General features: G+C 44.0%; 1 protein-coding gene across 8 annotated transcripts in view; it reads left to right on the top strand.

Annotated features, from left to right (window-relative positions):
* The window catches only part of ADGRG2 (adhesion G protein-coupled receptor G2), a 224,355-nt gene that overhangs the window by 98,020 nt on the left and 99,358 nt on the right, over window positions 1–26,977 (top strand). For 7 of the 8 annotated variants that reach the window (XM_029603355.1, XM_029603356.1, XM_029603357.1 and 4 more), the window contains 7 exons: window positions 6,044–6,094; window positions 14,430–14,528; window positions 18,631–18,672; window positions 22,099–22,158; window positions 23,139–23,216; window positions 23,866–23,901; window positions 25,333–25,356. In XM_029603355.1, the coding sequence (XP_029459215.1) occupies window positions 6,044–6,094; window positions 14,430–14,528; window positions 18,631–18,672; window positions 22,099–22,158; window positions 23,139–23,216; window positions 23,866–23,901; window positions 25,333–25,356 (390 nt within the window). The remainder of the gene's footprint in view (window positions 1–6,043; window positions 6,095–14,429; window positions 14,529–18,630; window positions 18,673–22,098; window positions 22,159–23,138; window positions 23,217–23,865; window positions 23,902–25,332; window positions 25,357–26,977) is intronic. The other variant, XM_029603352.1, reaches the window with a different exon arrangement.

Below are 26,977 nucleotides of genomic sequence, written 5' to 3'. Positions count from 1 at the left end.
TTTTTAAACAATAGATATCAGAAGCAAAAAAAAAAAAATCCTGAATAAAGGCACAAATAATAATTTAGAAGTCAGTATTCAGTGGCGTGGTGAGTGGGACCTTAGCTTGTTAAAGTTACTCATTTCTGAAAGGGGACGGCCTCTTCTGTCATAGATGTGAGCCCTTAGGCTGTGGCATGGTTGATGCAGCCTAGTGGGCGAACCTGCTAGGCCCACGGCGACAGCGGTGGACACACCCTTAACTGGGACTGGAACTGGAACTTCACCTAGACCAGTCCCTTTCCCCGCAGGTTGAGCCTTTGGGTTCCAGGAACTGGCAGAGCTTAGGCAAATGTCCCATAAAGACTCGTGGTCAGATGAAGTCAGGGTACAGGCAGAGGTCAGGGTTGGCAGCGAGTAGGCAGGGACCGGGCCCAGGCCAAGGTTGGGGCAGGCAGTGAGAATCAGTATCCGGATTCAGGCCAAGGTTGGGGCAGGCAGAAGTCCAGAGGAATAAATCGGAGCCCATAGCAGAGATCAGAACCAGGCAGCAGGCAAGAGAGGAGTCAGTATCTGTAACAGAAGTCAGAACCAGAGTCAGACTAAGATAGACAGGACAAGTCTGGATGGACACTGAGGACCAAGGCAAGGCAGGGCAGACATGGCAAGGCCACAGCGAGGCAGGAACACGACAAGAAGGCACGGCAGAGGAACAAGGCCAGAGAGGACAACGAGGCAAGCCAAGACAAAGAGGCATGGAAGGTAGAAACACGCATTGCAAGGCAGGAGAATCTGGTGCTGAAGCGCCGTTTGAGTGCATTACTGGAGTTAAATACCTGGGGCCCATGACGCCATCCTCAGGTGTCATGTCCTGGTTTCCCACCACGGGGCCTATAAAGGAGCAGAGTGTGTGCGCACGTGCATGCCTAGGAACCACTGAGGAAGAAGGCAGCATGGTGGTGGCATCAGTGTCGGCAGGGCGCCAGCGGTGAGAGAGTCGGCTGTGCAGAGCTGCTGCAGTCCACCGAATGTAACATCTTTCACTGACAGCCAATCCTTGTTCTTGTCACCTGGAGAGAAATGAATAAATGAATACTAATGTGCCAGGAGCTGTCAGCTCCATTGCACTCAATATTCAGCCCAGGGAGGCCTCTTCAGGGGGGTGAGGATGGGGAGTTGGGTGAGGATTTGAGCAACAACTTTTTTTTTTTTTTAAGGTACGGGATTGGGAAATGAGGGAGGGGGGTGGAATCAGCACGTTAGAGTAACTTTAGGACTGCTATTTCTCTGACCAGAATAAGCCAGCAAATTTTTTTTCAGGTAGTGCTGATCTTCAGTGTTAGCTGGGTAAATTTAAGACAAGCTCCTAGAACGCCCCAGACCTGCCTCATTGTTATCCAGCTAAGTTTTAAAATGTAGTCGTTTAGCATGAAAGGGTGTTTAAAACTCAGGCTTTGTCCAGCCAAGCCCCACCAGACAAACCCTTTTGAATATGGATCTCTTACTGTTCCTTTGAAATGGCTCACCTTTTAGGATCATTTGGGAAGCCTGACTCATGGGATTGGGTGACAAACGGTAACAGGATTTTGAGCTTCTCTGACTATGGCTGATACTTTGTTTTTGTAGACAGTAGAGTCTATTTGTGCAGGCACAGCATATCCTCTGATACTGGAACTGGGAAGGGAGTGTCCTTGGTGGCTATCAAAGCTGCCTCTTATCTAGTTGGAGACATCTAAACTGTAATGCTCAACCACCTCCGCGATGCTCCTGCATCCAGCCAGCCTTGATGCTTAGTGTTCAAGAAATATAAAGGATCCCAAAAAGAGGAACACAGGGAAGAATATCTGGTGAAACTGAGGGAGACAAAGAAAGAAATCAAGAAAACAAAAAGGTGGAAGAAAGGATTGCCAATGAGGTAAAGCGAGGTGACAAAACATTTTTCAGATATATCAGAGAAAGGAGAAAGGTCCGACATCGTATAGTGAAATTGAAAGGTGACAAAGATCAGTATGTGGAGAGAGGCAAAGAAATGGCAGAAATATTAAACAAAGACTTCAGTTTGGTGTTCACTAAAGAAGACCCTGGAGAAGGACCATTGCTAATTGACAAGACTGTGGATGGGGATACTCCATTTACAGTAGAGAATGTATAGGAAGAGCTAGGAAAACTGAAACTGGACAGGGCCATGGGGCCAGATGAGGTACATCCCAAGATACTGAGAGATGTGCTGGCGGGTCCGCTGAAGGACCTGTTCAATAGATCCCTGGTAATGGAAGTGGTACCGCAAGATTGGAGAAGAGCGGTGGTGGTCCCGCTTCACAAGAGTGGGAGCAGAGAGAAGGCTGGAAACTACAGGCCAGTTAGCCTTACTTTGGAGGTGGGAAAATTAATGGAGGCTCTGCTGAAGGAAAGGATAGTGAACTATCTACAATCCAATGAGTTGCTCAACCCGAGGCAGCATGAATTCACCAGGAGAACATAAGAATATGCTATACTGGGTCAGACCAAAGGTCCATCAATTCCAGCATCCTGTTTCCAACACTGGCCAATCCAGGCTACAAGTACCTGGCAAGTACCCAAAAACTAAGTATATCCCATGCTACTGATGCTAGTAAAAGCAGTGGCTATTTTCTAAGTCTAAGTCAGACAAATCTGATTAATATTTTTTATGTTCAATATATTTATTGAGATTAATTTTTTTTAATTGGGTGACTAGGGAATTGGATTAGGAAAGAATGCTGGATGTGATTTACTTGGATTTTAGTAAAGCTTTTGATATGGTCCCACATAGGAGACTCATGAACAAAATGAGAAGCTTGGGAGTGAACGCCAAGGTGGTAGCGTGGATTGAAAACTGGTTGACTGACAGGAGACAGCGTGTAATGGTAAATGAATCCTACTAGGAAGAAAGAAAGGTGTTAAGTGGAGTGCCACAGGAATCTGTTTTGGAACCGGTTCTATTCAATATCTTTGAACAGAACTGGAAAGGATAGACAATAATCTGGCGGAAAGGATAGAAGGTAAAGTTTGTCTATTTGCGGATGATACTAAGATGTGCAACAGAGTAGATATGTCTGAGAGTAGAGAGAATGAAAACTGATTTAAGAAAGCTTGAAGAGTGGTCGAAGATTTGGCAGTTGGGATTCAATGCCAAGAAGCGCAATCATGCATCTGGGGTGCAGCAATCCAAAAGAACTGTATGTGATGGGCGGTGAAAGACTAATGCACGAGGATTGGGAGAAAGACCTTGGTGTGATAGTGTCTGATGATCTGAAGGTGACAAAGCAATGTGAAAAGGCGATAGCTAAAGCCAGAAGAATGCTGGGCTATATAGAGAGAGGAATAACCAGTAAGAGAAAAAGAGGTGATAATGCCCTTGTACAAATCCTTGGTGAGGCCTCACCTGGAGTACTGCATTCAATACTGGTGCCCGTATCTCAAAAAGGATAAAGACAGGATAGAGGTGGTCCAAACAAGAATGACCAAATTGGTGAGGGGTCAGCATTGGAAGAATTATGAGGAGAGGCTGAAGGATCTGAATATGTACGCCCTGGAAGAAAGAAGGTGCAGGGGAGATATGATACAGATCTTCAGATACCTGAAATGTTTTAATGATGCACAATCGTCAAACCTTTGCCATTGAAAAGAAATCAATAGAACTAGAGGTCATGAAATGAAACTCCAGGGAGGACTACTCTGAACCAATGTCAGGAAATATTTCTTCATGGAGAGGGTGGTGAATTCCTGGAATGCCCTTCCAAAGGAGGTGGTGAAGATGAAAACAGTGAAGGAATTCAAAGGAGCATGGGATAAACACCGTGGATCTCTAAAGGCTAGAAGATGGAAATGAAGAAAAGAGTGTGTGGGGGTAACCTGGGGTAACTTGCTGGTGTGACAGTTGCTGCCCTTAACAAATAACAGTATCAAGGCTTAATGCAACTCCATCATTGCTCTCTGCTTCAACGGCAGTGGAAAAGGGGAATTGGATTCAAACAGCAACCAACGAGGGCTCTGATTTTTATGGTATGGGGAACAAATAAACAAGGGGGTAACTTGCTGAGGCAGCTTATCATTAATCCTGATACTTTTGATGTGGATCCATCATTGTTCTCTGCTTCCACGGCAGGAGTTAGGGAAAACGGGATTCGGACAGCATCCGAGGGCCCTGATATTTTACAGTCTGGGAAACTGATAAGCACGAGGGTAACCTACACAGTGCAGCAGATACTGGCATAAGCTTGCTGGGAAGACTGGGTGGATCATTTGGTCCTTTTCTGCCATCATATTTCTAGTCTATTTTTCTATGTTTCTGTGAGGAGCTTGAGTGGCAGAATATTTGTGATTTTTAAAGTAAACCCATAGGGCTTTTAAACTGATTGGCAATGTCTTTAGCACTGAATAATTTCTGAATCACTAGGATTTAGCAAAATCCAAGACAAATTTACCTGCAGGGAGTAGAGAATGCCTGAGCTCCTGCAGTGCATGCATTAAACATCTTAGTTGCAAGGAGCTGGCCTGCACAGCTGTTGCAGACAGACAGAGGGGAGAGGGATGGAGAGAAATGACCCAGTGAAATCAAAGTACTGAATAATTAGCCAAGTCCCCATGATGAGGTTTCTGTCTCCATTTATATTGTTTTTTGTGATGCTTAGGTTAAAACTTCTGTTTTTTCTTCACATAATCATAGTGTCACTGCAAAGCTTTATATAATTAGAGCACAGTCGGGCCGATTCAGTAAAAACATGGGAGAGCGGACGAACGCCCACTCTCCCGGTGCGCGCACCGGCCACTCGCTGGTGCATGCGATGCAGTATGTAAATGAGGTGGTGCGGTAGAAACGGGCAAAAGGAGGCGCTAGGGACACTAGCGCGTTCTCTAGCGCCTCATTTTGACCCGGAGCGGCGGCTGTCAGCGGGTTTGACAGCTGACACTCAATTTTGCCGGCATCGGTTCTCGAGCCCGCTGACAGCCACGGGCTCGGAAACCGGACGCCGGCAAAATTGAGCGTCCGATTTTCAGCCCGACAGCCGCGGGCCCAATTTAAATTTTTTTTTCTTTTTTTTTTTTTTTTTTTACTTTTTACACTCTTCGGGACCTCCGACTCAATATCGCTATGATATTAAGTCGGAGGGGGTGCACAGAAAAGCAGTTTTTACTGCTTTTCTGTGCACTTTCCCGGTGCCGGCAGAAAGTAGCGCCTACCTTTAGGTAGGCGCTAATTTCTTAGAGTAAAGTGTGCGGCTTGGCTGCACATTTTACTTTCTGTATCGCGCGGGCATACCTAATAGGGCCCTCAACATGCATTTGCATGTTGAGGGCCCTATTAGGTGCCACGGATTGGACGCGCATTTTCCGCCCCTTACTGAATAAGGGGTAAGGGAAAACACGCGTCCAAGAGCAGGCTAACAGTGCGCTCCGTCGGCGGAGCGCACTGTACTGTATCGGCCTGAGTGTTAGTTAATTGCATTTACTAACTTTGACATACAACGCCATAGATAAGTTTATCCGGCTAACTTTAGGAAAGCTTTACAGCACGACCAGAGTTAGCCAGGTAAGTAATCCAATTAGCTTATCTCTGCCCAGAACACACCGACAAGGCCCTTACGTATTAGCCAGATAATTGCCCAGAATATTCCAAAGTCGGCATTTAGCCGGATAACTCACATGTTGTTATTTAAATTATTTTTGGCATCCTTTTGCATGTGGGTGCTTTAATTTTTTATATTACACTTACATACGGTAAATTACACCCTATCACTAAGTAACAAGGACACCCCAGGTAGTCCTGGTACAATATATTGTTGCTTTCTTCCTATGAACCTTAATATATTAAAAGACCAATGCCTGGTCCTATCACTGCCCTGAGCACACAAACTGCTCTGTTTCCTATACTCCTCTTATGCTTTTTGGTGGGTGTCTGCTGCCCTCTAACTGACAATTGAAGGTTAAAATATTCTGTTATTGCCATCTAACTAAAGGACTTTAAGGCCTGGATTTATTAAAGCTTTTTTCCTATTCTATGGCAAACAACCCTTCATGGATTTTTTTTTTCTTGGTTTTGCAGAACAACCTGTCGAGTCCACCACTTCATCCTCGGTTGTAGCACGTGTTGCTGGTAAGAATGGCACAGCCATAACTGTACAAGTTAAAGATGTCATTGCACTGCAGAGACGGGGACCATGCCCGGGGGGTTTCTATACAGCGGTGAAGACGGGGACCTCAGCACATGGCCCCTCTTACTTCTCTCCTGCATGTGTTAGTGGCAGATACAAGATGTTGAGAGTCGGCCGACCCGATGCTGACCGCTCTTTGAAGGTTTGTGGTTCTAAATGCTCCCCTGATGCAGTTCTGCTAACAGAACGCCAGCCGGTGTCGGGGTTGCTTTTGTATTCTAAGCCTGTGCTGGACATTCAGGGAGTTTTTGGTCACGGTAGACATATTGAAGTTCATATTCAAACGCATTTAGCCAGCTACGTTTGGGTGACACACTGAGGTGCTGATTCTACAGATATTATTTATATTTCATGTACATAAAAAAAACAAAAAACTAAAAAAACCCAAAAAAACGTTTGAACCTTTGGGGTTGATGATCAAGAGGACTGGCGTTGGCCCGCTGTGAACCAATTGTTATATCAGCTTGCTGAAACTCCATTACTCAAAACTTATTTAAACAGTCGGATGCTTAAAAAGTTTGACTTTTTGCCTTGCCTCTTTATTGAGGATCATTATACAGATGAGCAAAGGTTGCACTTTTTGTAACTGAAGTGTTAGTGGAAGATACTACAGCTGCCTCCTCCCCTGACCTGGAGCGGTGCGGAATCAAAGCTTCCAGAGACCCTATTGCTTTTTGACTAATTAAATTAATAGCCCGGTGTAGCTTACAACCTTTTTTGGTGGTGGTGGTGGTGGGAGGAGGGGCCTTTGCAGTTGTAGAGTGCCCCTGAGTAGCAGCTCAGTATTGAGTGAGGGAAATAAAAATGTTTTAAAATACTTTAAAAAAAAAAAAAAAAAAGTGCTTTTAAAATGTGTTGTGAGCACCCAGTTGTCCATGGGAGGAGGGAGGAGGAAGGAGGGTTCTCCCTTCCTAGTTGACCCTTGACAAGTCCAGTTGGAGAGTCTACACTCTGTAAGCTGCTCTCTGAGGGGACGTCACTGGCTCAGCAAGCCACTGGGAGGCAGGACAACCAGGGCACTGCTACTGGGCCGCAGCTTCCACAAGACCCTCAGAGTTGGGTTGGAAAAATATAAAACTTTTTTCTTGGAATCGTTTATGTGCACTGTACATTAGTGTTTGTCAAGATTAGGACATGCCCGCTTCTCTTTTGTTAGCTGCCTGTAAGGATTGTGAGCCCTTGTGCTGTGGCACGATGGATGCTGCCCGGCGAGCAAGGTCACCACCCACGCCAGCAGTTTGCGAATGTGCCTCGGTCTGGGACAGGGTGGAGCTTCACCTAAACCAGCCCCGTTCCCTGCAGGTTGAGCCTTGGGGTTCCAGGGGCCATAGGACTTAGGTGGTTCCTGAGGGTGATTCAAGAGAGAGGGCAGGCAGCAGCCAGGACGAAGTGAGGGTTCGAGGCAAGGTCAGGTCCAGGCAGCAAGCAAGAGAAAAGCCAAAGTCCGTTGCTGAGGTCAGAACCAGAGACTCCGGCCAAGGCAGACAAGACATGGAGGGACTAGACAGGACAAGGAAAGGTAAGACAAGGACAAGGCAGGCAGACTGGATGAGACTACAGAGGCAGGCATGGCTGGGCAGGCTTGGATGAGGCTAGTAAGGCTGGACGAGGCTTTACATAATGCTGATCAAGGCAGGGGACCCATTGCTGAGGCATCAGAGACAAGCACGGCTGAGGTTTAAGTACTCAGCTATGCTGACATCATCAGGAAGCTCCAGCAAGTGGATTCTCATCATGGAGCCTTTAAGTGTGGCTCCTGCGCATGCGTCTGAAGTCTCCCGGCAGCGGTGAGGATAATGTTGGCATCTGCCACAGGACACACTTAAGCAGTGCGAACGCTGTGCAGCTGCTGTGGGGCTTGACTCCGCGACTGGCAAACGTAACACTACCATATTCAGCTTATCTTCTGTCGTTTAAAGAGTCTTGGAGGCTGAGTCTCTAAACTTTATTCTCATAGGCACAGCATGGGAGAAAAATCTTAGTGAGATGGAGCAATTCCCCTATATACATTTTAAATTTTCTTATTACATTGTCCTTTAGGCTTGTTTGACAACCATGTTAAAAGGCTTCTGAATATCTCCCAATTCCAGACTCAACAGTGATTAGTCCTAAAGAGGTGTGTTTGGTTGTCTGCGTAGCCAGGTGTTATAAATAGGCTAGTACCTGGTCCAGCTGTTCACCCTTCTTGTACCAGACATAACATACATCATGCTCGCCTACAACCAACGCAAACTACTGTAAGCCTTAGTGGGGTGTTTTAAGTCCCAAGGGCATACAATCTTATTTATATCTTCTGGGGTTGCTCCGACTAACCATCCACTCTTAACCCCTGGGGGGGGGGGGGGGGAGCTCTCGTTTATGGCCCAGATGCTGAAAAGGGGGTCGCCGGAGTGTGTGCTGTACTTTATGGGCTTCCCAAGAGATAAGAAGCTGTAAGAGCTCAGACAGGACAAGGTCTGGGTGTTAATATACTGATTAATAAAGGTAAATTAAAGCCCATTTGTCCAAATTGATGAGTGTACATCTGGCTGTAGCTGGTGTCCCTATTACAGACCTCTGGGAAGAGCCCATGGTGAATTTAAATGCTCTTACGCTCCCAGTGGCTGTGCCCTGGGAATCCTAGTGAGGGGTGGGGAGGTCCCCTTTTAACTGGAAAAATCCTACTTTTAGAAATCTTCTTTCCCATGGACACCCAGCCTGTCCTGATTCCTGGGGTGGAAGTCCTGATGGGATCTCCTTCTTTTGCTCTTCCTTTCTTTGATTCAGTTGTTCATTTTCCTTACTGGAAGTGATTTCTCTGGTGGAAAAATCTGGGGGACCAGGCTATTCACAGCACTGAAATCCTAGTGGGGAAGGAGGATTCAAAAACCTCCCTCACTTCTCTGTAGTTCCAAAAAATGCTTTAAGCCTTAATCAGGATATCTTCTCTGCCCTCACTGCCTCTCGCAGCAGGATCCATCACTGGAGCTTGCCTACCTAGTCAGTAGAGTAGGCTCACAGGTCTTTGGTCCCCCTGAAGAGAGTCCCTTTCCCCAAAGGGTATCAGGCTTAAAAGTCTCTCTCACGGTAAATTATAAGAAGGACCCTCTGGTAGGGAGTGCACGGTGAGGCGTCTCTTCTAAAAGAAAACTCCTTTGGGCAAGGCCGGGAGGCCCCACCAGAGTATGGGAAAAATACGTGTTTCCTCTGCAGCCGCTCTCTCTGACTGAATCCCGCGAGTGTTGAAATGGCCGGGCTAAAGAGCACCGAGTCACCCAATCAGAATCTCCAGGTGGGAGGGTCTGAAGGGTGTGGATGGCCCCCTTTCTAAGTACAGGGAGAGTGGCATCTAATGGCCAGAACCGGCAGGGGCACCACACCATGAAGATTGCCGTGCCCACCTTCAGCCAGGACTGAGCTCTGGAGCTGGGAAATCGCTCACAAAAGAGGTTGCAGGCCTTGGAGCTTTTCTCAAGACTGCTTAAAGGACTTGCAGTATACTGCAGATATGTGCAGTATCAATCAGCACAGACCAAAGCAAAAAGCAAACCAATGAGCCTTAAGAAATGTCACCCAATCATTCTACATTTTGTCTTTTTCTGCCTCATTCCTTCCACTGAGACAGTTTATTTTAAACACACTGAAGTTATCATCCAGCCTATAGTCATGCGCTCAGGCAACAGCCTCCTTAGCTCATTTAATATTGGATTTGGATGTTGGCTTTAATTATTCGCCTTTCAGAATCTGTGCTCAAGGTGAATTACAATTCAGGAATATTGTCCTGATGAAGCCTGTATTTTATAAAAGAATGAGGGTAGTGGAAGCACCGCTTGGTGCCCTTTCGGTTAGTAATTTTTCAGTAGTTTACTGGGGGAATGTTCTCTCACACGCCCTGGAGGCCTCAATATTGCTTCCATTGGGGGTGCTTTGGCTGTTGCTCCTATTTAAGCCTTCCTTTGACTGGGGATTACTGGCGTTATACTTCAGTTGAGTTAGAAGGACTTCTTACTGTACCTTAGCGCCATCTTCTCACTCTTGGCATGTTGTTGCTTCCAAGTTCTCTTCCTTTCTGCTTAGAATATCTCTTTGTCTAATCTCTTCATGTTGTTATCTCTGAACTTTTGTGAAAATAATATTTTACATTTAGCAGTAAATCTGTTGTAAATTTGGAAGATAGTGTCCCTTTATTTATTTATTTATTTATTTAAATTCTTTTAATATACCGATGCTCAAGACCAGGTCTTATCGTACCGGTTTACAATGAACTAGGGGGAAAAAACCAGTTAACAATGGAAGCAAGAAATTACATTATAACAGGGAATGTGGAACTTGGTTGTTAGAGAAAAAGGATAGGTTAAACAATTTCTAACTGGAGAACAAAGCAAATAAGCAGAAACGTGAGTGTTTACATGGTAAGCATTATATAGTCCTTAACGTCATGCAAGCAGCAGCCTGCCTTGCTGATATTAAAATAAAGTTTATTAGACTGCTTCGTTGCCTCCCTTAAAACTTCTCCCTACGAGTAATTGCACACTTTCCTCTCTGAGATCATGAGTCTTGTGTATGGTAGAGGTTTGACATAGAGAATGGCAGTCCTCCTTTACAAACTAAGGCCCAAAGGTAACTGATCTTTGCAGCGTGGACTTTGAACTGAAGTAGCCACAGTGTCATCAGCTACCACATTTTCAAAGGGAAACTCCACTTGCAGGCCCCTGGGGCATAAATTATCCAAGGGTCTGCAAACCCTGAAGAAATGTACCAACTTGCTCCCATTGTCATTAAAATGCACAGCAATTTATAGAAATGCATCACTCGCGCTTTAATTCTAGAGGTTTCTGTTCTTGGGATCGTCCGTTTTCAGACCCTGGGGGATGTTTCATAGCAGCTGAAGCCATTCCGGCTTTTACTTGGAGCTTGGTTAGGCATGCCTGAGATTTTTACCTGTTCCTGTGTGGCTGATTAAGCTCAAAGCAAAAGCCAGAATGGCTCCAAATGCTATGGAATGGGAGTTGTAATATATTCCCAGGAAAGAGGTATGTGCATGTTAACATTTCAAAAAATTACATATTCTATAATTGCACTTGTGCTTGACTATTTTAGTTTTTGGAATGTGATGTTGTGTGAGCTCACTGCCATCTCCAGGAGTAGCTCAAATTCTCTCAAGTAGTTAGTTCTCTCTCAAGCAGCCTTCATAGTCTTCTCCTCCTCATGTCCTTGTCACAAACTCAAGGTTTCTCCAGAACCATTCCCAAGTCAAGACTCTTCCAGTTGACACGCACTTTTTTTTATTTCTGCCATCTCATCTTTCCTTTCTGTCGCATTTTTCCTGAGTGCAGAGTTTGCTTCCTCTGTAGTGAATTCATCCTTGCTCATGTCAGTATGACAGGTGCATGAGGTTCTTATTATGTGGCATGGCCACAGTGAAAGGGACATATCTTTATTTAACCCTTCCCACCCTTTGGGGGACCAGCCTGGCAAATATTGTGGTTTTACCCAAACCTGGATGTGATCCCTTGTTGCCTATGCCATATGGTCCAATCTCCTTGTTGAATTATGATGTTAAGCTGCTAGCCAAGATTATGGCTGACCTGCTTGCTAAGATATTGCCTTCTTTGATTTCCTCTGAACAGGTTGATTTTACTGAAGGGAGATATGCAGCTACGATTGTCCATAAAGCTTTGGATTCGATTGAACACTCAGAACCCCATCATTTAAATTATTTACTCATTAGTTTTGATGCCAAAAAGACAGGGTTAATTGGGCATATCTATTTGCTGTGCATATGGGTTTCATTGCCCCTTTTTACAATATATAAAAGTGTTATACACTCACCCTAAAGTGAGAATTCTTGGAAGGATTTAGTCTTTACTGGGGCACTCGACAGGGATGCCTATTATTGCTGTTACTTTTTGTGTTATCTCTAGACCCCTTTATATGCAAAATACTGCATGATGAACAAATTGCCGAAATCGCTATTGGGGAAAGTAATTTTAAAATTGCAGTATTTGCAGATGATCTCCTTTTACATATCTCTGGACCACATTCTTTTTTGCCTGCTTTGCTCACATAACTTTCTTTATATGGTGGTCAAGCAGGATTGAAGCTGAATTTGGATAAGTCTGAAGCTATGGCTCTTGGCGCATTGGGGGGGGGGCTTAGGATTGGAGGGGTAGATTTCCTTTAACATGAATCACTCATCATATGAAATATTTCGGTATCTGACTTACTAGTGATCTGCACCTACTACATTCTTTTAATGTAGCTAAATTACCAAATATTCTACAGAAGTGGAACAATTCAGTTGTTTAATGCAAATGGATATATGTATTGAGTGTTCTCCCTCTCATTCTGAGTCTGAAGGACATCCGAACCTTATACAAAAAACAGACTATTTCCATGGAAGGGTGGTAACAAGTGCCTTTTTTTCAATTGATGGGCTTGGGAAAGCAGGATGGGGATGGGTTTATCTGATGTATAACTACTATGCATTCACTGTGCAAATCTCAGACAGGAGGGGGATTGGCTCATGGGTAACTCATATTACTGTGACAATAGGTTTGAGGCTGCTATTGTCTATCCTCTCCAACTCCGGTTATATATTACATGCTAAACCATCTCATTTACCAGTCTTTTTGAAGAATCATGTTTTAATTTCCTCTGCTCTTAAGTCCTGGCATTGGATTACTTTTAAGCTAAAATTGAGTTATTCAGTATCTCTTTTTCTACCTATTGTTGGCAACCTTAATTTTCAAAGAAACACGCTTTACAGGGCAACAGTCAGCATCAACAACTATTCTCAATTTTTTGTTAATCATAGATCTCTTTATTTCTTTGGCAGTGAAAACCTCTATCAGCTCACACTGTAGTCTTTAACAATACTTATATTACTCATCCGATTTTTATGTCATATAAATACATATTACTTTTCAACCAGAAACATAGGAAAATCTTTAGGGATTGGTCAATGAGAGGAATATCTGTTATTTCTCATATTATGGATGACAATAGAAAAATATTGTCACTAAAGTCTTTGTGGCAAAAACTGAGAGAAAGGACAATACATGTTTTTAGTTATTTGTAAATTTGTCATTATGTTCAATCCTTACAATCAGAATTACTTTTGGACTTTGGATGGGAATTAATCCAAGATTGGTTTGATCTGGAGAATCCTGAGAAACATACTTTATCTTCTTTCCGTAAAACATTACGGGTTAAAGCTCATGCATTCTCATTAGAGGGTTTATGATCTAACTGGAGTCAAGAACTACACATCCAGTTCTTGTTATCCTGTTGTGGATGCATTTCTAAAATTACACAGAACATGAAGATGAGAGAAACACAATACAGAAGTTTTTCCCAGGCATAAAATTTCTCAGAGACAAGCTTATCTAGCTGGTTTAACTGATTCAGATTTATGTTTGAAATATAAGGTACAAATTGGTACATTCATTATGGTCATGTATAAATATTCAAAAGTTTTGGAAACAAGTCTATCAATAATGTTGAAAATGTTCTCTCTGTGAGATTTTTTTTTTTTTTTTGGCACCAGTAGCAATATGTGGATATGTGAACTTGGGGGGAACTGTTACACAGCGTCATAAACATTTGTGGGCCTCAAAGGTCTTTCTAATAGCCAGAATTACTATTCTGCAGCATTGGAGACAAGAATCATACTATTCTTGTTTTGGAGGAACACTGTTCATCAACCAATGGTAAAGGATGTGATTAGGAAGTGAAGAAGTTCTCCTAAAAGAAAAAAAAGAAAGCTTTGGATATATGGCTGCCTTATAGTGACTCTTTGCCACCACACGCTAGGAGGATGGTTTTGAATGCTTATTGATTTTTTTGAGCTGGGTGACTGAACAAGTTTACCTTAATATTACTCACTGTAGGGGCAGGAGGATTGGGGAGGGGGGATGTCTTGTTGGGATTGTTGGCTATTGTTAACATTTCTTGCTGTTTCTTTTATGTACTTACCCGGTGAGCTTAAAGTCACAGCGGCCAGGATTGATGTCATCTTTCTTGGACATTCTTTAATAAAAACAGATTTAAACATAACCCTTCCCACCCAAAACCCCAGCAAAATGTAGAAGAAATTAAATACAGTAGGGCTAAAAGGAAAAAGGGGGGAGATCTATGAACAAGACCAAAAAAAAAAAAAAGGATGAAAATGAAGCAGGAAAGTAAGGAATAAACCAGGATCTGTTTTTGTCTTACTTGGGAACATTGTTTTCCTTACCCATAGTATTTATCCAAAAATGCTGATTCTTCTTGTAATACTACCTGTGTGTCTTTAAGATACAGTGGTAAATCTTCTTGACCGCAACGCTGGTGTTGGCCTTCACAATGGTTTGGGGAACGGTAATGGAGATGTTGCATCTACGCCTGTGCCTACAGGTAAGAAGTCATTTTTTTTAGTTCTAGAATTTACCCTGTTTATACCTTTTAGGAAGTTTGGTAGCTAACGTGTGCAAAACATGTTGTGATCAATTGTCAAAATACTGATAAGAGGCCAGTTTGTTTTTAAACAATGGACATCAGAAGCAGGAAAAAAAACCTAAAAAAAACAAAAGGACAGAATAATAATTTAGAGGTTAATATTCAGTGGTTGTGATGTAAACGAAGACTCTGGGTGCGTTACTTTCACCAATTTGAAGTCAACCTGATCCTGTAGAAGGACAAACAGTAGTCAAAGGCTATCTGGCTTGCCACGGAGTATACCCAGTTTCACCTATGCTCGTATGGAGAAGCTTCTGGCAGAACACTTTCATCATCGCTCATGCTCAGGGATAAGGTATCTCCCTGGTTGTCCTGTCCTTGGCGCCTGTAGCCTCCTGTTGCACTGGTCACTGGGTCCCACAATCATCAGCATGGGAGGGCATGTGGTTCCTGTAGCCTTCTTTCCTGTGTGTGTCTCGGGGACTACATATGAGCTTTAGGAATTATCTTTCTTCTAGATCAAATTAAGCAATGGAAGTTGAGCCTCCCCCATGGCCGTGATTAGAACCCACATCTGCGCTTGACACAAAACATTAAGGCAACGTCATACTATCCTATACATGACCCTCCTTGTATTATTTAATGTAGAATTCACAGTCCATCCAGTCTTGCTTAGATTACATAAATCAAACTATCGCCCTCATATAGTTTCAGTTTCACTCTGGGTGAAGCATACTTGTTTTTTTCTATTGTTACAGCAACTTGCAAAACAAACAAAAATAAAACCAGTTTTTTTCCTCATAGCAAGGCATTCAGTTGTTAAACCCAAAAACTCAGCTCAGACTTAGATGCTGACAGCATTCAGATATACAGAGCTTTAACTAGTCTGAGCCCCCCTTAATTCTGTACAAACGATATTTCCTTCAGTGGAATTCTCTCAACAGTGATTCTCAACCGTTTTTCTGTTGTGACACACCTGACAGATGATGCCCACAATCACGACACACTGCACACTACATTCAATAGCTGTACTACAAACCCCCCCCCCCCCAAAACCAACCTAGATATTTTGTTAAAAATGATGCAAGATAAAGATAAAATATTTTTTAATTTCAATAGCTCCATGTAAACTTTTTTTTTTCACAAAAATTTTAATCTTTGCATATTCTTGCTGCTTGAGGAAAGTGCAGAGCAGGGAGCCTGGCACTTAAAGTTCTCCATCATGGCTCTCTATTGCTACTTTTCCCTCATCCCTCGCAATCACTGTCACCACCAGCAACAGCCAAAAATGTTGTAGGTATGCTGTATTTGCAGTCCCCCTTCCCCCAGGGAACCTTGGATTTTGTTGTTCTCTGTATACTTATTTCTTATGGTATGGCAGGTATGCTGAGTGCCTTTTTAAAAGGTTTCCATGTTATTTTATTAAGAGTCTGGCAGAGGAGGGTTTTTAAAATTACTTTTATTGAGGGATATCAGAATCTGGATTTATTTATCTATTTATATGGCAAGTTGAAAGATTTTTGAGGTTGACAGTAAGATACATGAGAGTTCACCTGTATCAAACCTGTATCAAACCTGTATCAAACAAAACTGTCCCAGATTTCTTGCTGCTGAAGTAAGTGGCATAGGCTTTGCTATATCAAACCCTTGGTGACACTCTAGTTGAGAACCACTGCTTTAAAGTCAAGGAACTCTGCTGGCATTTAATCCCTGCCAGTTCTCCCATCCTCTTCAGCCTCCCTGCTATGTCCCTACACAAGTCTCATTAAGGCCCATCTCTTTCCTTCTTTGCAAAAAACAAAAAAAAATATAGCCAGAAGGAAAAAACTTATAGCTCCAGTTGCCTTGTAACAGCTTCAGAACAAAAGCACTGATAACCATGTAATCACCTGGAACACAGCAGACCAGTTTCCAATTCACTCCGTAACAAGTTTAAGTTCCCACCACAGAAACCACAGTTCTAATTCATTTGTAGTCCATGTGGTCCGTAGGGGAAGTAAAGCAGAGCTTGCAGTGAGGCAAGTCCTTTAGAATTCATTAGTCCAGTTCCCAATTGTTCAGTAAGAGGTTTACATTTTCATTAAAACAAAGGAGGCCCATGCCTCTCGAGGCATGGGCCGTATAACTGGGCAGACCTGCGGCAGGCAAGAGGGAGGGGGGAGGGGGCACAGCCTAGGTGCGGAGAGGGGCGGACAATGGGATTAGGGGCCAGTTCAAACCTGAGCATGAGCCAATGAGACAAGGAAGGCGGCGTCTCTGAGCTCAGGTACTTAGAGGTAGGGCGGGGTGGGGGGAGCACATTTGCAGCCTGGAATCGAGAGCAACCCTCCCACCACCCCACAGCGCAAGGGGGCACTAGGGATGGGGGGATAAGTTGTCACAGCCATAACAAAAGGAACAGGCGGGTGCCCTCACCGGAGCATAAGGGGATGTGTCGCTGCTTAGGGGGGGAAGTTTTTGGTGTTGGGGGAGGGGGAAGGGGAGGGGCACAGCACCAAGGACTTTGCATAGGGGGAAAGCGGGGGCATGGATATAACTAAGCGTGGCGGAGACCGAGATAATGGCCGGTCTGGGGGTGGCCCAATGAAGGCCTGGCATAAGCAATAACCGCGGCCCGCAAGGCCAGGGGTGGGAGGAGGCGGCAGAATACTGCACGGAGCGGCAGTAGCCACGGAGGCGTTCACGGAGCGGGATGCCAGTGGCGGGTGTTCCCCTTCACGGAGCGGAAGGCGGGATTGGCATTCACGGAGCGGGGTGCCAATGGTGTACCACCTTCACGGAGCGGAAGGATGGAGGGCTGCCGTCTCCAAAAAAGCATTGGGGTGGGAAGAACAAGGAAGGTACCGGTGAGGGCGTGGCATTTAGCTAATGCCAATTGCGTTTAAGCTGCTGCAATATAAAGTAAGAATGTTATAATGTTAATTTTGGCTGTGGCCGTTTCATCCACTTAATAAAAGTTATCTTGGTTTACCTAATCTGTTGTCGCGTGGTCAAGGGTGGGAGGGGCGGGCGTCCGTGAGCTACGGCGTGCCAGAGTTAAGGTTCTAATTCCTCTGTGGCAATTGTGATTTGCACTGGACTAAAGAAGGGTTTGCAAGCAATCACTATTCCAACAGCCACATTATAAAAAGGAGCCAAATTAGGGGCATGCCCGTTGTCTTGCCTGCATTTCACTGCCCCACATTTTAGTTCCTATCCAATTTAACTTCTTGAGGAGGTGGACAAGCAGTTTGTAAAGAGTTAGCCACAATGCATACTGCCTTTCCGTGCTTCCCAGCCTTATTTACCTCAGCACTTTACTCACTCACCCTACAGTCACAGAGCCAACTTTCCTAAGGTGTAATTAAGTAGAAGAAAAAAAAATCATATTTTTACTGAAAAAACCAGCAACTTATCTCAAGAACTGGCGTATCTATCAGTAATGGGTCTGGGTCATCTCCTTCATGCTGCTGGGCCAGCTTCTTCCTTGGCATTTCTCCACCTCCGACGCCAAAGTTCTCTCATTTATTTCACCTGACAGCCTACTGCTACCAGGGTGGCTGACTCCACCCTTCTTCAGCTCTTCCCTTACACAGATCCTCCCAGAAGCTAGTTTGTGGGTCAGCTGGGAAATGTAGTCCCAGGAGGCACCATCTTAGCTTAATCTTAAATTTAAAGGGTTCCTGATGAAGGGTTTCACCTTTTCTCTTTTAGCGCAGGGATGACAGAGGTACCTGGTGATTCATCACAGTGGTGTAGTGTGTGGGAAGTTAGCCAGTTAAAGTTAATTATTTCTGAAGGGATTGGCCCCTTCACTGACAGCTGTCAGTGCACATCCTCTATGATAACGGATCTGGGAAGGGAGTGTCCTTGGTAGCTATCAGTGCTGCCTCTTATCCAAAAGGAGCCACTTAAGCTGTACGGCTATCCCGCCCTCCACCCACAGGCTCAATTACCTCTGACGCTCCTGCCTTGATGGTCTAAACTTGTGTCTTCTGGGCTGCATGGCTGCTGCCAAAGTGTGCTTTTAACACAGGTTGTGTACCTTGTTTTAACACATGTTGTGTACCTTGTTTTTCAGTTCTGACTTCAGCTATACCTTTGCCCAGTTCACAAAAACCAGGTGAATGATTGTTTGTTTATGTGATATCCATGTACAAACTGCAAGAATTTAAAAAACAAATCTTTATATTAGAGAGGGAAATCTTTGGATGGGTTGAGAGGCAGAATATTTGTGATTTTTAAAGTAAACCCATAGGGCTTTTAAACTGATTGGCAATGTCTTAAGCATTGAATAATTTCTGATTCGCTAGGATTTAGCAAAATCCATGACAAATAAATTGCAGGGAGTAGAGAATGCCTGAGCTCATGCAGTGCATGCATTAAACTTCTTACCTGCAAGGAGCTGGCCTGCACAGCTGTTGTAGACAGACAGAGGGAAAGAAATGACCCAATTAAATCACAATACTGAATAATTAGCCAAGTCCCTTGATGAGGTTTCTATCTCCCTTTGTATTGTTGATTAGAACATAAGAACATGCCATACTGGGTCAGACCAAGGGTTTATGAAGCCCAGCATCCTGTTTCCAACAGTGTTCAATCCATGCTATAAGTACCTGGCAAGTACCCAAAAACTAAGTCTGTCCCATGCTACTGATGCCAGTAATAGCAGTGGCTATTTTCTAAGTCAACTTGATTAATAGCAGTTAATGAACTTCTCCTCCAAGAACTTATCCAAACCTTTTTAAAACCCAGCTACACTATCTGCACTAACCACATCCTCTGGCAACAAATTCCAGAGTTTAATTGTGCATTGCGTGAAAAAGAACTTTCTCCAATTAGTTTTAAATGTACTACATGCTAACTTCATGGAATGTCTCCTAGTCTTTCTACTATCCGAAAGAGTAAAAAACTGATTCACATTAACCCGTTCTAGACCTTTCATGATTTTAAACAACTCTATCATATCCCCTCTCAGCCATCTCTTCTCCAAGAAGAACTTTCCTCATAGGGAAGCTCCCCTTTATCATTTTGGTTGCCCTTCTCTGTAAACTTCTTTTTTTTCCCTTTATATAATAAGAGAGAGAGAGAGAAGTGAGGTTTAGGTAGTATTGTAGGGGTTAGGGGCCACTTTGACATGCAGAGTGAGATGTACGAACAGAACAGTACACTCTTGTGAAGATTTGATGTTCTTCGGAGTGAGGAAACTCACACAAAGTTGAGATTTCTACAATGTTCTCTCAGTCTAGCTCGATGGACTCTCAACCTGGGTAACATCAAGCTAGGATGAGAGAACATTGTACAAATCTCATCTTTGTGTGAGTTTCCTCACTCCGAAGGTCATCAAATCTTCACAAGAGACTTCTGTTCGTATGTCTCACTCTGAATGTCAAAGGGGCCCCTAACCCCTACAGTACTACCTAAACCTCACTTCGAGTTACCAGGTGGGCCTCCTATAGAGATATAAATAGGAAACTACTAGAAGGGCCTTATAGCTAGTCTCTCTCTCTTTCTCTTGCAGCAGATTAACAGAGGCACCTTCTCCTAGCAAATCCTCTGTTACTGCCAAGCTCTTCTTATAAATCCCAACTGAGCCTCTGCATCCCTCCCTCCTCCTTTTTTTTCTCCATCCCTTCTCTCTCACCTCCTCCCTTTCAACCTTTCTGCACACATGTCCTAGGTGATACCTCTCACCTCCAGCTCCTCTCTTATATCTTCCAATCCATCTTCTGTCATTCACCCTCTTTCACCCTCCACAAGCAATCCTTCTCCACCTGGCCAACTCTTAAACTTCTCCTGCAGCTGATCCCTCTTTTCAATGCCTCATCCTCCAAACATCCCCTGTCCAAGGTCAGCAGGAACTTTTTCTCATAGGCCTGGGCCAAAGGTGGATAGCAACTGGTGGGAAATGAGGGCAGGCTGAAAGGAGGAAAGGTTTTCTCTTGGATAGGTTTAGTGGTGGGTGAGAATAGAACAGCAACGGCAATCTCCACCGTCCATGCCCATTCAGCCCTTCTCTCCCCTCATGGCTGGCCCCTAGTCTGATGGTGATCTTCAAGTGGTAGCAACATTAATAATGAAAGTTAGGACATGGACTTTATGCCACTGCAAGCTCACAGGCTTTGCAGCAGCCTCATGCAGAGCTTCCTGGTGCCACATACTCATGCAAGGGCAGTGCCACAGCAGGACTTGTGAGCTCATGATGACTCAAAGGCCCCACGCTGAATTCCACTACTAATGCTGTTCCTGTTTGAAGGACTTGTGATCCCAGCTGAAGGTTTTGTGACCCCATTTGGGATCCCGACCCACAATTTAGGAAGCCCTGCTCTAGGACAACAAGTAAGACAGTAGATACAGTAATACCTGATTCCAAACTGCTGGGCCAACAAATAAGTCCCACATGGAGAGGAGACAGATGTGCACTAGGTAATTAGCAGATTAACAAGGAATGTTTGGCCTACCCATTCTGCCCAGTTGTCTCCTACCTACTGTGTCACCTCTGACCCTGCTCAATCTCTGCTTGCCTCCTTCCCTCTCTCTACCACCACCTAATAAATAGATCTGCCACTGGGGGAGGAGGTTGCCTGCCCCTTTGAATGGAGGCTGGCTGGGAAGGGGAGGGGAGACAGTGACAACCTGTGTGTAAAGGACCCCAACTGGCTATTTTTCTATGATATTTAGTATTTAGCACATTTTTTGCTGCCCTATTGGTACCTGGAATTAAGATCTTCACAAAAGAAATTATTAAGCACTCCTTCACCTCGAGAGATTTTGCTGGAGGGGCCCAACAGCCTACTTTTCAATACCAGGCCCCTTTGATTGGGAACTCTTTACTGTTTGATATTTGACTTAAAAGAACTTCTTGAAATTTAGAAAAGTGATGAAAACGTTTTTCCACAGGTCTTTGAAAGCTTCTTGCAGTGCTTATCCCCATTTACAGATAAACAGACATGATACTCAGTCAGGTTAAAAGCATTTTATTGGTAAGCAAAATAAAGACAGAATATCAGGAAGGAGGGACAAGTGACTGACCTGATAGTCACTGTCCGAACTCCTTCGATTCTCTGCCTGGATATTAGCTGTTTATATAGAGATTTTCTTTCTTTGGTTACCAGCTTTCTCTTATCTCAGTACGTCATGACAGCTGGATCTGTTTCTTTTCATCTTAGCCCACTATTGCCCCAACATTAGTATCTTTCTTGTTCCCACTGGCTCTCTCTCTTCGTTCTGAATTTCAGCCTTACTACGGTGCCTGTGGTTTTGGCATCATGAGTCCCTTTTGTCTGGTTGTCAGTTCTCTCCGCTGGCAATGTTTCTTGAGCAACACAGCTGCAGTTCGGCACATACACAATATGTCTGCTAGAGATGTCTCTCGCTCTAAGATATACATCTTTGATAAGTGAATAGGGTGATGGGTTTTGTATGAATGCTGGTTATTTTTTAATTATTTTATTCATTGTATTGTATTTTAATTCTTTAGTGTAAACTGTTTTGATATTATTTGAAAATTGGTATAACAAAATTAATTTACCATGTACCATCTGTCCAGGGGTTTTTTTTTCTCCAGGTGCCAACAGCATCGCTGTAAGCGATTTCTCTGGTAGAACAGGTGAGATCACTGTGCTCCCATTAACATTAATGTTTTTACACCTGATCACACAAAAGATATTGAAATGTTGAATTCAGGAGGAATTAAGGGTATTTTTTGACACAAATTTTTCCTCTCATCTCGGAATATTTTAGAGGAGAAGTTTTGAATCCTGCATAAATCATGTACGCGAAAGTGACCCTCCCTCAGTGCACGTTGTTCCACAAGTATTTTCAGCCATGTTTATGGGAGACGTCCCCAGGGCGGGGTTGGAAAATAAGGCATGCAGATCATATTTTCAAGTCTACGAGCGTTAATTTAGCAAACAAAATCTTCCCACACCAACATCAGGTGCCAAGTTCCATGGATGCTTTGCACCCACTGGCAAGCCTTAAAGTGAAAAGTATGTGCTGTACTTCCTCTTTAAAGATTAATGTCAAGTCTGGTGGGTAAAAAGTATCCATGAACGTTATTCCTAATATGGACGCTTTGAAAAATGCCCACTCATGTAGGACTGTGGCCTGGCTGAACGGCAACCTGGGCTGTATCAGGAGGGGGGTAGGGGGGGATGGCCTTCAGTTGTGGATGCCAGCCCAGAGGGTGCTCTTCTGATGTTGCGACTGAGCTTGGGGGGTCCTCTTCGAATGAGGTGGCCACATGGGAACTTCCTTCCGTCACCGTGGTGGCAGCGGTGGCATGGCCTGCTGGCATCCCAGATGGGTGCCCATCTTGCTCGCCCCTTCCAACAGCCTTGCCCTTAAGTCTTTCATTGAACAGACAATTGATCCATTTTAGTTTTTACTCTGAGCAAACAACTAGGAACCCCCTGAACAGGTAAAAATTGGGCTAGCACAGAGTGCTGTGTAGGGGGGAGTCTTCCAGCACCCTCTGTCCAGAAGGGAGTGATGTCAGGTCATTTCTTTCCCCCTAATGAGTGCTTCACTCTGCATTGTCTGTTCTCCTAACTCCCGTGATACACGTTTTCTTTCTGTTTAATGCAGCGATGTCCAGCATCCTGTCAGTCAGTAGTCCGATCAATATTACTGCGTCTACGACCTCTCCCCAAATGAACAGCACTGGTAAGTGCATTTTAAAGTTAAAATTTAAAAAGATTGAACGCTGGAGAGCAATAAATTCAGATGCAAGAAATACAGTGAGCAAAACTGCTAAACACAGCAGTGGAGGAAGATGCTTGGGACAATGTGAAGAAGGAAAAAAAAAACCTTTCAGGCGATTGGTTGCAGTTTTATATCTTGTAGGTGCCGTGCAGGCGTAATGCTTGGGTATTTTTGTGCATGGGAGAGAGCGGTAGCAGCTGCATGGGTTCTGGAGTTAACTGAACCCTGGAAAACCTTTTATTGTGCCCGTATCAGAATTAAGCAGAGATAAAAACTGTAGCTGAGCTTTTCAGACCCCACTGCCTCCCAACCCCTGATCATCTGAACAGCAGCTGGGTGTGATACTGAGGTTCATCCTGTGTAAGGTACTCAGGAGCTAGGGGAACGGGGTGGGGGGGGAGGGGGGGCTGTTGAAATCCAAACTCGAAGGATAAGGAACGATAGAGAGGTGCATCAGGATTGTTAGTTCATTTGTTTCTTTTCTGTATGTTTTCTGCTCTTCCACCCAAGCTCACCATGCAGCGCATTCCTTTAAATGTTTCGTTAGCTCTGCGTTTGCCCATAAACTGATTTAATCGATTCACTAAAGCCTTTTATTTTTGATTTACAGATTCATCCTGTGTTCCCCATTTTTCCAATATTTCAAGTAAAGTCTTTTCATTTGTTCTTGTATTCTTTATGATTTCTTTGTTTGGTAAAAATTTACTTTCATAAAATAACATTGAATTTATTGATGTTAGCTGAAGTTTAATTAGGAAAATATATGAAAAAGCAAAAGAGAAAAGAGCTTAAATGAAAACGGCTCCAATGCACTGGCTAGCGGACACTGTTCAGAACATAAAATCAGGCTCAGGTTGTAATTTGCAAGGAGCAGATAATAAGACACTGGTCGTTCTTCATTCAGTCGCTGTGTTTTATTCAGTTTTCCAATAAAAATCCTTTATGGTGTAAGAAATTGAGCATGCACATAAAAGGAGCTGAAACTGAATAAACTCTACAGGTTATTCTGGAGCATACTGTATAGCACTGCAGCAAAAACGGAGCCATCCTCACCGTTTGTTTCTCGCGTGCTTTTCCAGCGGAAGAGCTGGAAGCCTTGCACAGGATATCCACTTAGAGAGTGTACCAGAGTAGTAACCGAATGAGGCACAGCAGGCGAAGGTAAAGAAAAGGGTGTGAACAAGGAAGTATTGGGAGAGGTACAGTGACCTAATGGAGTCAGGGCCACGGAGGGATATCCTTTTATATTTTAGCATTGCAAGAAAGCAAGGGCACAGCGTCAGAAGCTTGAACCGAGTTTTGTGCGAGCTCTGCAGGAAGTTTCACATGCCTCATTTGGGCAATTTTAAATCCAAATGCTAGTGTCTTCCTTAAAGATAAAGTCCTGGGTCCCGCACAAATCTTAAGGATCCACATGACAGGAGATCTGGAGATGTGTGGCCCAGGGCCTTTCATTCCCACACCGCAAGAACACTTTTGGCTACAGGCTAAGAGATTTTCCCTCTCCCCGTCCCACCTCATTTTTTCATCCTTCTGAATTTCACGGAACAGAAGCTGGCAAGCCCTACCTTCACACTTTTCACACCCAGTTTTTGAAAACAAAACCTGACAGCCTGAGAATTAAAAAGTGAAGTGGATCGATTCAGGGTCTCTCTAGCATATCAGATGGAGGTGGTGGTGGGGGTGGTGGGGGTTGACGGGGGAGGAGCAGCATTAAGAGCACCGGTGTCCTTCGGTCTCGAGCTGAAAGGGCAAACACATCCTCTTCTGACACCTGCTCCGTGGAGAGTTGCCAGTCGGTTCCAGATTTTCAGGATAGGCTGTCGCAGTCCTGGTTTTACCCCAGTGCATGTAGATAGCGCTGCGTTTCCCAGGGAAATTAAACTAACAAGTCCATGCACTCAGGCCTGGATACGCCTGTCCTGAACCTATGGAGCCGGCTGGCAGCTCTGTTTGCTGCTAAACAGCTTATAAAGGTACAAAAGAAACACTGGAAATGTATTTTAGTTTTACCTGAAGCAAAATAATATTGTGAAAAATTGCATGTACCTAAATATGTTAATCGTTTCCTTTGTAGGTAATTTCAGTTGTCACGTAAATGGTGAGTCCACAGTGTTTATGGCCATCGTAGTGAGTTGTGCGGGGTCCCAAAGGGAGCACTTCAGTCCCTTCTCTGTCAGCATCACACCAACCCCCACAGCCCGGCTACGGCGGCTCTACTGGGGACGGTACAGAAAATGAACTCTCAAACGTCGCATGTGGAAGGGAGCCTGCCATTCCCATGGATAGGAGGCGCTGATATCCTCAGTGACCCCGATTGGACAATTACAGCCTGGATTTGGTGTTGGGCTGTGGTTAGTGCATAGAGCAGTGATCTGTGGGAGGTGGCTGCCAGGAGCTCTTTCATACATTATTTTATGAACTCAGAGTGGCCACACTGTGCTGAGCAGAGCTAGTGAGATCTCCTCAATAGCAGCATGGTGAAGCCCGGCAGAGTCTGTTAAACAACATGTTGCGGCGTTTGGTTCCCGCTTTATTAAAAGATGTTTTGCATGTAAACTTTTCCCATGCAGAGGAAGGTTGTACTGAGTTCTGGGAGCGGGGCCTGACTACCTGGTACCATCCTCAGAAATTGAATGGCCTTGGGGAGGCAGCTGCAAGCAATGCACCTCACCCATGGAGGTTTTGCTAGATTGTCTTTAGATTTATTTTGGGGAGGGGCAGCAGGTACGGACAATTTGATCTTGGAAACATAGTAAATGAGAGCAGAAAAAGACCATCTGGCCCATCTGCTCTGCCCACTTATTCCGTCCGCATGGCTGCCTTCAAGATTTCTCCTTATCCAGGATGGTCTTTCTTATCTTCATCCTTGGTACTCTACCTCTTGGGCAGAATTGCACACAAGATCCTCTTTTAGTTCCCTCCCGCACCCCACATCTTTCCCATGTCTAACCACAGAGCTCTGTAATATGCTAAATACCCAACAATACTATTGTGCTTGTTGCTCAAATATCCGGCCTCCTAGGTCCCCTGCGAAGCCTGCCAGACAGCCCCAGCTGCCAGCTGATTCTACCATTGCAGCCTATCAAACATATCCAGCGATATGGTTGCCTGCATTACTGCTAGGAAATCTAATATTTCATTTTAACCAGTGTGCGTACATTCTGGTAGCCCCAATTCTTGTTGATAAATCAGACAAATATGATGCTACAAACACTTAAAAATGTGCTGCTTGGTTCTGCTGTCTGCTTTTTCCATTTTTAACCATTAAAGATCCTCTGTGCTTATCTCAGGACCTTAAGTTTTATTCTTCATCAGCACGAGATGAGAATTTATTAATGTATCACCTTATCTTAAATAAATCAAGGCGATGTACAAATGACATATAAAATACAAATATAAAAAATTACAAATGCAAACAATATAAAAAAAATTGCAACCTAAATTCCATAAAAACACAAAAATAACAAAAACATAAAAAACTGTAAAATAAACCAACCCTCTCCTTACAACCTAATAATATCTCAGGCTTCCCTACACATCCTCCAATCTAATGTTTACTAGTCCTTCCTCTGCCGCACTCAAATAGGACTATCTTTTTAATCGATCATAAACTCTATGCATAAAACTTCTTAAAAAGTAAAGATTTCAAGCCCTTTACCTCAAACAATCTCACTGTAGTCGTAAGTCATCTGGTAGGCTTTCCACAGCCTAGGAGCAAT

This window comes from Rhinatrema bivittatum, chromosome 5, assembly GCF_901001135.1.
Source record: "Rhinatrema bivittatum chromosome 5, aRhiBiv1.1, whole genome shotgun sequence".
NCBI classification, from domain to species: Eukaryota; Metazoa; Chordata; class Amphibia; order Gymnophiona; family Rhinatrematidae; genus Rhinatrema; species Rhinatrema bivittatum.
Note: the sequence above shows the minus strand (reverse complement) of the source record. Positions and strands in the feature narration are given on the sequence as shown.